Here is a 9882-nt window from a genome sequence, read left to right as displayed (position 1 = left end):
TCAACTTTCTCACTATATGTTTTATCAACTCACTCCTACCTTTTCATCACAAACTCCTTTCTTATCAATGGTAAAATCATCATCCCCCTCAATCCCATCAAACAAATTTGGCAATATACACAAATCTTTGAATCTAGGTATGAGGGGTTTCATTTTAATTAAAGCCATATCCATCTTAGCCATATGATATTTTCCCCAATTTGGGGAATCAACACATGGATACATATGTTGCATAATCTCTCCCAATCGACCACTTTACTGAAAAAGGCTTTCGCCCTGCTTTATAAATAAAGCAAACCACCACAGCCAATGAGTACAATAAGGTTCACACCCACCCACACACAAACAAACGACAGAGACGAAAAGTACTAGGTTCTGCTGAGGGCACAGCTCAACAAGCCCAAAACATAAAAAATAAGGCCAAGCCGCACGCAGGCCAACAACTACAAGATCTAATCCGGCTCAGGGGGTGGTGGAGGAAGCGTCGGCGCCAAGCGAATGGCCAATGCACGGAGGGTCGCGATGATGTTGTTGATGGCGCCAAGATCCTGGGGACGGCTAAGCGGCCGCCAAAGTTGCAAGTAACCACACATTTTGAAGATTGCGTCAGTCGATCGTCAAAGGGGAACGCGTTGAATCACTAGTTTGTTGTGAATTGTCCACAGCGTCCATGCAAGGACCCCAATCACCAGCCACCTAATGTGGCGGCCAGGCTGGGGCGAAGCCTGAACCTCGTCGAAGAGATCCAGGAAGTTGGTGTTACACCAACGACCACCTACTGCTTCGCGGAGGCAACTCCACAGGAATTGGGCAGAGACGCAGGAGAAGAAGATATGATTGGAATCCTCGAGTGTCCCGCACAGGGGGCACATCCCATCACCGGGGCCATTACGTTTCAGCACCTCGACTCCAGACGAAACCCGCCCACGGATCCACTTCCACAGGAAGATCCTGATCTTAAGGGGAAGTTTGATTTCCCGCACCAATGTAAAGGGTTCCAGGGCGGGAGAGGGAGCGATAGCCCTGTAAAGGGATTTGGAGGAGAAGTTGCCCGAAGGCTCTAAGCGCCAGGAAACAAGGTCCTCGGGTTGCGTGAGGTCTGGTTCATGAAGAGAAACGGTGTCCAGGAGCTCGTGCCACGCGTTAACCTCCAGGGGCCCGAAGGCCCGCCTGAAGGCGAGGCGCCCCAAGTTAATAAGGGCCGCCTCGTCGGAGACCCGAGGGTCCACAGCGATGGCGAACAAGTCTTGGAAGCGAGCGGCAAAGGGGGCATCGCCCGCCCATCTATCAAGCCGGAATAGGGTACAAGAGCCCGAGCCAACCGCAATGGAGGTCCCGATCCGGAGTATAGGTAGCAGTTGTATCATGGATTGCCAGAACTGGGAGCCACCGGACCATTGGCAGAAGGCAAGGGGTTGGCCGCAAAGATATTTATTCCGGATAAGCTGCAGCCAGAGACCACCCTCACCGTTTGAGATCCGCCAAAGCCATCGAGCAAGGAGGGCGATGTTCATGCGTTTGGAGGACATAATCCCAAGGCCACCTTGGTCACGAGGCTTGCAAATCTCCGACCACCGAACCATGTGGTATTTTTGCTTGTCACCCTTGCCAGCGCAGAAAAAGCGGGCTTGGATCATTCCAATCTCGTGGTGCAGAGTCTCGTGCAGGCTGTAGAAGCTCATAATGAACAACAGGAGGCTAGACAGGTTGGAGTTTATGAGAATGGTCATGCCGCCTTTGAAAGCCATCTCCCCTGCCAGGGCTCAATGCGGTGTTGCACTTTGAGCACCGAGGGCCTCAAATCGGCAATAGTAAGGCGGGAGTCACTAATGGGTATTGTTAATCCGAGGCACTCCATCGATCATCCGAGGACCAAGCAATCACAAGAGCACGACACCGAGATTTGTTAACGAGGTTCACCGATATGGCTACATCCCCGGGGCCTGACTACGGGCGCTCCTCCCCGTGACACCGTCACAATACCGCACACCGGCCACCCGGGAGCCGGCACATGCTGTCGGCTCCCCCTTGCACGCCTGTGCTATTATGTTGGCATAGGTTACATCATGTGTCTACCCCCGTTATATAAGAGAGGCCTAGGATACAAGTGTCCTATTAGGACACGACTCCATATCCTATGTAAACACAATACAACTACAAGTCCAACTGTAACCTACCTTGTACACAATATTCGACACAAACTCTAACAAACTCCACCTTGGCGAATATTCCCCACCACCTTGAATTCGTCAATGCGTCAAACTTCCATGTACATTGGACTTGAGCTTATCCCATGAGTACCGCTGCTACTCCAAAGACTCCATATGACTCCACCTGCAACTTGTAGTCTCTTCTTTTTTGACCACAGCCAACACTCGAGCAAAATTAAGATCCTTGTTACTCTAGTTTGTGCTCCCAACATCCATAGTATCCGTCCAACTCCATCACACATTGATCATTGACCTGCGTGAAAGTGAACAACTCACATATTGGGTGTCACACATAAGAGTTACATGAACTCAACATCATCGCTCCTTTCTTGACCGCCGGTCTGAAACTTGAAGGAATTTCACCATTGCTTGTAGTCATTCCGAGTCAAATTCGCAGTTGTCTCACCACATGTATGACCACCAGAGCCCTGGCCCGTCTCCATATCCCGTGCGTACCGCACGCCTCGCCGCTATTACCGCGTCGAGCCTCCACTGCATAGTCTCAAGGGTCGCAAAACCACACCACTCAACCCCCACTGCATAGTACCACCGATCATCACCGACCGATGACGAGTTTCACGCTTCCATCAGACCACTGGGCTCCAGTCCGAACTACGTGTCCCTTGCTTCCCCCCGCTGAATAGGCTTCGACTCTCTGTCGACTTACGTCGTAGCCCCTCAATCAGCACTGAGTGAAGCCCTCCAGACTCCAGCTCCACCTTCAACATGACTCCATGGTAGATGATCAGTCCACCCCCGCGCCTCATCGACTTCAAGCTCCGTGTATACACCACCTTGAATCAACCCCGTGCCATAGTCTTGTCAAAGCCACACAAGCCCTCGGGGCCTGCGCCACGTGTTTCCACGCCTAGAAGTCGGTCACCATCAGCATCACGCTCCTACGTCGTCAGTGCCGATTCCACCACCGTCTTCTATACCAACCGACATCTCTGTCGATCCGTCAGACTGATTAGCCCGACCCAGCTGAACTTGTTCGACTGCACGATATGCTCGAGACTCCACAAGCCATGTAAGCACATCACCAATCTGCCATTGTCATGGTAAAACCTCGTGTGCAATTAGCAACACTTCCAAAAGAAAATTTTACTTTCCTGGTAGTCTCCATGGGTGCACCAAAGCCTTTGCCTCCCATAACCTCCAAAGCACTCTTTCTTTATTGTGTTGTTGTCCATGCCACATCAATACCATATATAATGCAGATTTTTCTTTTGGTCCAAACAAATCTCGTGTCTGCTTTCCATCCTTCCGTGTGCTCTTCCGTGACTCAGCTCCAAGCAGCCGCCAACAGTACACAATTGGTACATGGCAATCCAGTGCAACACCAGGGGCTTCCAACGCGACTCCGCCTGTGCTGCGCACACGTCTGCCACCGCATGGCCTTCAGCGCACGCACACGCACACGCCAGCCCGTGGGCTGCCACCTTATGCACACGCCTGGCCACCCGTACTGCTACATCTGCTACCACCTGTACGCGCCCAGGATTTGGCCGCCTTGTGTCCATGTTAGATCAACACACGGTCTCGACGATCTCAGAGTCGAGACCGAATCAATCTCGAACACTAAAACTCGTCGCTTGCTTGATCCGACCTCGTCGGGAATTTCGCTGAAGTCACCGTATGTACGCTCGCCCGATCGATTCACCCGATCCATCGCCGCACATCTGACGCACACACGCAGCCAGCCTCAATTGCTTCACCTCAAATAAAATTCTGATCGCATCCAGAGTTTCCCCGATCGCTGCAAACCCAATGCCTTGTGCCTTAATCAAACACGGATAAGACAACGCGTGACAATGATCTGCTTCATCGCAGCTGACCTGCACCACAATCTAACTCGACGATCTTTTTCTTGAAGTGCTTCCTCTAGATCAACAATCCAACAGCCTTCGAACAACCTAGCTCTGATACCACTTGTTAATCCGAGGCACTCCGTCGATCATCCGAGGACCAAGTAATCACAAGAGCACGACACCGAGAATTGTTAATGAGGTTCATCGATATGGCTACATTCCCGGGGCCTGACTATGGGCGCTCCTCCCCGTGACACCGTCACAATACCGCACACCGGCCACCCGGGCGCCGGCACAGGCCGCCGGCTCCCCCTTGCGCGCCTGTGCTATTATGTTGGGATAGGTTACATCGTGTGTCTACCCCCGCTATATAAGAGAGGCCTAGGATACAAGTGTCCTATTAGGACGCGACTCCATATCCTATGTAAACACAATACAACTACAAGTCCAACTGTAACCTACCTTGTACACAATATTCGACACAAACTCTAACAGGGATCCCCAAGTAGGTGGTGGGGAAAGAACCCAAAGGGCAATTAAGCCGATTGGCAATGTTCTGACTCTCCTCGGGAGAGTATCCTAAGACCATGACCTGGCTCTTGTCGAAGTTAATCTTGAGACCCGACAGGTGCTAAAAGCATAGGAGGAGGAACTTGAGGTTCGTGATATCACTCGCGGCGCCTTCGACCATAATAATGGTGTCGTCGGCGTATTGGAATAGAGAGACTCCATTGCCATCGGTAAGGTAGGGGACGATGCCCCGGAGGTGACCCGCCGCCTTTGCCTTGTCAAGAATGGCCGCCAGCACGTCGACGACCATGTTGAAAAGGAAAGGGGAAAATGGGTCGCCCTGCCTGACCCCACATAAGGTGGGGAAGTACGGCCAAATCTCGCCATTGATGTTAATGGCGGTTTGGCCCGAGGACACCAGCTGCATGACCCTCGTGACCCAGCGGTCGTCGAAGCCTTTCCTAACCAATACTTCCCGAAGGAAAGGCCAACTGACGGTGTCATATGCTTTATGGAAGTCGATCTTCAGGAAGACGGCCTTTAGGTGCTTGGTGCGGACCTCGTGAAAGACGAGGACTCCATCGAGGATGTACCGACCCTGAATGAAGGCCGACTGGTCCGGGTGGGTGATGCGGTTGGCTAAAGGAGTCACCCTATTGGCGTACCCCTTAGCCAAGATGCGGAAGATCACATTGATCACGGTAATCGGGCGGAATAGGCGAATCTCTGTCGCGCCAGCAACCTTGGGGATGAGAGTAATGACCCCATAGTTTAGGCGGCGAAGGTCGCAAGTGCCCCGATAGAATTCTTCGAAGATGGCCATCACCTCGGGTTTGATTACATCCCAAAAGGCTTGGAAGAACTTCACCGGGAGGCCGTCCGGGCCTGGCGTGGAGGTTGGGTTCATACCCTTAATGGCCGTCCACACCTCCTGTTCAGAGAACGGTGCCGTGAGGTCAGCATTCTCCTCCGCCGAGACGCATTGATCGGCCGACCAGAAGTTACTAGCAAGAGCTAGGCCTCCCCTAGGGGAGGCCACGGAGAGGGCTTTGTAAAAGCCGTCCACGTGGGACCGGGTGTCAGCCGGCCGCTGAATAAGGGTGTCGCCATCCCACAACAACGGGATCGTACTCCGCCCCGGCGGCATTGGCGATGGCCTGGAAATAGGCGGTGTTGGTGTCCCCTTTAAGAACCCACTTTTGGGTCCCCCGCAAGCGCCAATAAGCCTCCTCGTCCGTGTATATGACGGAGAGTTGGTCTTCTAAATCGTACCTAATTAGCCACTCATCGGGGCCGAGGCCGACCGAGTTCGCGCGGAAATCCAGAGCCTGAATGGCCGTGAGGATGGATTTCTTCCGCTCGCGGTCACTTTCCTAATCACATGGATGTCTAACATTCCCAACATCCTGAGAAATAAACTCTACACATATCTCTCCATTTTTTACTATATTTCTACATTTCTATGATTAACCTGTTCAATACGACGGTGTTTTTGGATCTCTCTACACGTCGATCTCCCACCACTAGACAGTGCATCAGATTTCGAGTAACAAGCATGAGAAGAGTTATGAATTATACCATTGCTACGATCATCACCGGAGTCGGTCTCTGATTCCTTGCTGGCTAACAACTAGACGTGGTTATTAGCCAGCTGGGGATCATATCCCCTTTCCGGCGAGGCGAGTGGAGCGACGAGCCACCGGAGCTGGTGTTGGGGCCAGATGGGCTGAGCGGCATGGCAGAGTCGTCGCGTCCTCCCCCGAAGCATCTCTGCACCCTCGAACCCCCTCCCCTTGCTTCCTTCGCCTTCGTCGATCACAATTGGTGCTAAAACCGGTTCCGACGCCGGGAGGACCAGGACTTCGTCCACCCTCATCTACCCTCGTCGTCGGGGCCAACAGCGTGGTGGAGAATGAGATGAACGCCGCCCACTTGGCTGCCCTTGCTGAATCCATTGAATCTGCCTGGTCCATCGCCAACATCAAAATCTCCAGCGAATGGTGCTTGCGTTTCTTCTTGAAAAGTTCCCTTTATTCTTTCTCCGTCAGTGAATCCAGCACCGCCCGCGCCTCCATCTGCACGCTTGCGCGGATCCCACCCTTCAAACTCCCTCATCCTCGCTTTCGTGATCTCCACCATCACCGACGAGGGTTTCGGTTGTTTGTGGCTCTCTGTGCACTAGATTGGGGAGGAAGGAGAAGATTGAATGCAACCCACCCCCTCCACCAACCCCTGATGGCTTTAAACCACTCTAACGAAAAGGGGTTTCCCCCCGCTTTATATTACAAAGCAACCATCCGAGACAACCAACGATAAGTGTTGGGGTGAAAGCAACACAGTCACGCCCAAAAGAAATGAAAGAGAAAAAAATGCCGATAACAGCGGATCGAAAAAAAATGCTTTAAACCACTCTCACCTCGTCTGTCATTCGTGCCGCTCGAGGTGTGTTGTGCCGTAGGGCCAGTGGCCTCTCCAAGTATCGCAACGTGAGAAGTGAAGTGCACTATGCCGCACGGAACAACTTCCTCGCTGTGGCGGCATGCGCGTCGATCCACCACACATCCGCCTTCGTCGACGAGGGAGAGCACATGGTCCCGCAGCACCACCACACCCCGCCAGTAGACGAGCACCCCCGCCGCCTTGAAGACCGGCAAGTACCACGCTGACCACCGCGAGTTGGCATGCGCGTCGCCATGAGCATCGCTTGCCGCGTCGCATGAAACACTATCCATCCAAGTTACATACTGAACATCACCACATCATATATTATGGGACGGAGGGAGTATATATGATCACTTAGAAGTTCAAACATGATGGCAAAGAACACAAAACACGCTAGGCGGAAGGATATATCGAGACCGCAACAAAGGAGGAGACCAAAGAACAAAAGGAAACAACAGAAATAAGTGAAAAAGAATTATTGGCTTTCTTGCCAGCTGAATGAAGACACGGGTCCTTCAGAATGATTAACCTTGCACACAAGAAGAGGGGATCGAGGAGACCAATCCAATCACTCAAAATTAATATATTTGGACATTGCAAAAGAACTCCTACATACTAATAGCTAGGCTGGCTAGCTGCTGTGATCATCCCCGGTAAACTCACGGCCAGCCTGGTGATCTTCGTCGTCGAACTCGACCCACACCGCACTGATAGTCGTCTCCAGCTTGCTCTCAAAGGGCGCGTCGCCTTCGTTCTCCTCCGCTACCACACCGGCGCCGCCAATCTCCTTCCGACCATCCTCTTCACAGACCGGCGGCATGAGCTCAATTGCCGAGGCCTGCGCCGGCGTAACGACCCTGACGACGGGGTACTCCGTGATCTTGCCGACATTGCTCTTCTTGCACTTGTGGTAGAACTCTTTCAGCTCAGGCGTCTGAGCGCACGCCTTCCTCAGCACCTCCTGAGCTGAAACCCTGAGAGACTTGCTGAGACGACCGACGCTTCTTGACCTTAGCAGCACGTCGATGCCTTCATTGAAGGCGTCGTAGACCTTGAAGCTCTCCCGGAGGACAATGCCGAAGGCTGACCGCGCGGCGGCGCTGGCGCTTGTGTTGTTGTCCGGCAGGAGCTGGACAGCGACGTCAAGCAGCCTCTGGCACATGGTGAGCTTGAAGAGGAGCTCCTTGGCGGCGACGGCGTCGTAGGAGGAGGCCGGGTGCGGCTTGTCGTCGTGATCTTGTGGTGGGGCGCGGGTGGGCTCCAGGTTGCCGGACTGGTTGATCACCCACTGCATGCGCTCCTCGAGGTAGGCCGTGTAGCCGTGGAGGAAAGAGCACGCGCCGGTGGCGGTCACCGTGCTGGCCGTGACATAGTTGACGCCGGCGCCTGAGGCAGCGAGGGGAGAACAGGAGCAGCCGCAACGCGGCGCGTCGACGCGGAGGTCGTGGGAGGCCCAGAGGCCTCGGAAGTCCTGCTCGAAGTAGCGGTCGCCCGCGCGGAGGAGGCGGTGGACGAGGAGCAGAGACCGGAGCGCGGTGGCCGGGGTCCGCGCGGCCTCTAGGCGCGCCGTGATGCGGCGGGAGAGGAAGGTGATCGCGCCCGGGGCGTTGGAGACGAGGAAGAGGATCTCGTGCACGTGCCGGTCGTCACCGACGCTCCCGCCCCCTCCACCGTCCGTGCACCGCGCGATGGCCGCCTCGATGTCCGTGAGGAGCGCTCGGTCTGGCACCGCCGCCGTGGAAGCCTTGTTGGATGCTGCGCCTACATGATCCATGAGTGACCCTAGTGCTGCCCAAATCTTGCCTCTGAACACCTTCATGTCTTATATGCCCTCATGAGAGTAGAGAGAGGAGGAGATGAGAGAGATGGCGTATGAGAGTTATAGCACACTCCCTCTTGTGCATGCACTCACTTGCAGGTGGGCCAAGGGAGATATAGGTAGAGAGAGAAAGGGAGCTATAGATGGCCATGGTCAGACTCTGATGAGTGTCATCTTCACAAGAATTTCTCGAGTGAAGCGTCTGCATCAGCAAATCCACTATCGGCCTTATGACTTGGGGAAAAGGAGTTGCAGGATGAAAGCTAACCCTCCACTACTACCACTAATATCATGAGAGAGAGGGGAGAGAGAGAGCAAGAAATTATATTCGGAGGTCAACTCTTGGGTGGAAGAATCAAATGCCTTTGGAATGAGGTGCCCTCCAGCATCAAAGGCTTCCTCCATTGGCAATGGACAGTAGGTTTGACTCAAACAAACAAGTTCTTTGGTATGAGGATGGATTCCTACACATCAACATCAAAACAAGGAGCTTTTGGGAGGAATGTAGGGTTTTGGGACTAACTAAAGGGGAGGCACGGTTAACCCACACTTAGGTACATTCCCAGGAGAAGCAGGGTCATAATCTATATTCCCCTCCTCACAAACATATCTCTCACCCTCAGCCACCTAGTGATGGGATAATGCTAGACTTTGCTTTATACTCGGATATACACGCCTCGCAAGAAATTAGTGGGGGCTTTACAACCCCTCATGGTCATGGTTTAGTTTAATGGTGGTGTTGATGTTGTTGTTCCGACGCACTTTGTAGCACAAAGTGTGCCGCCCGATGAGTCGACGAATCACAACGCGAAAAGTGTTAGGTTCGATAATTTCCTCGAAAGATGTTTTCGATAGAGAGAATTGCTTTTCCAATATAGAGAAATTGAAGGTGTGGAACATTCCTAGCCATTTGAAACAACTCAACCCCACATATATTCTCCGTGTCATATTGGTGGTGGCGGTAGTCGCTGGAATCAGCTACAAAAACTGCTTCACAACTTGCACTAGGTTATACAGTTGGAAGGAAAAACAAGATAGCATATGATTAGGGTATTGTGCAAAAATTTACTGTATGCACAACTTACACTCT

The 9882-nt window shown here is 52.9% G+C and overlaps 1 protein-coding gene across 1 annotated transcript; it reads right to left on the bottom strand.

Annotated features, from left to right (window-relative positions):
- Positions 1-6403: 6403 nt before the first annotated feature.
- On the bottom strand, positions 6404-9013 carry LOC123096203 (putative clathrin assembly protein At1g33340). Its single transcript, XM_044517849.1, has 3 exons — positions 7677-9013; positions 6948-7275; positions 6404-6702 (listed from the first exon to the last, which is right to left on the bottom strand). Exons 1-3 carry the CDS (start codon positions 8790-8792, stop codon positions 6404-6406), a joined length of 1743 nt encoding a protein of 580 aa, XP_044373784.1. The 5' UTR covers positions 8793-9013.
- Positions 9014-9882: the final 869 nt, after the last annotated feature.

Source organism: Triticum aestivum, chromosome 4D, assembly GCF_018294505.1.
Source record: "Triticum aestivum cultivar Chinese Spring chromosome 4D, IWGSC CS RefSeq v2.1, whole genome shotgun sequence".
NCBI lineage: Eukaryota > Viridiplantae > Streptophyta > Magnoliopsida > Poales > Poaceae > Triticum > Triticum aestivum.
This window is presented reverse-complemented; position numbering and strand designations above follow the sequence as displayed.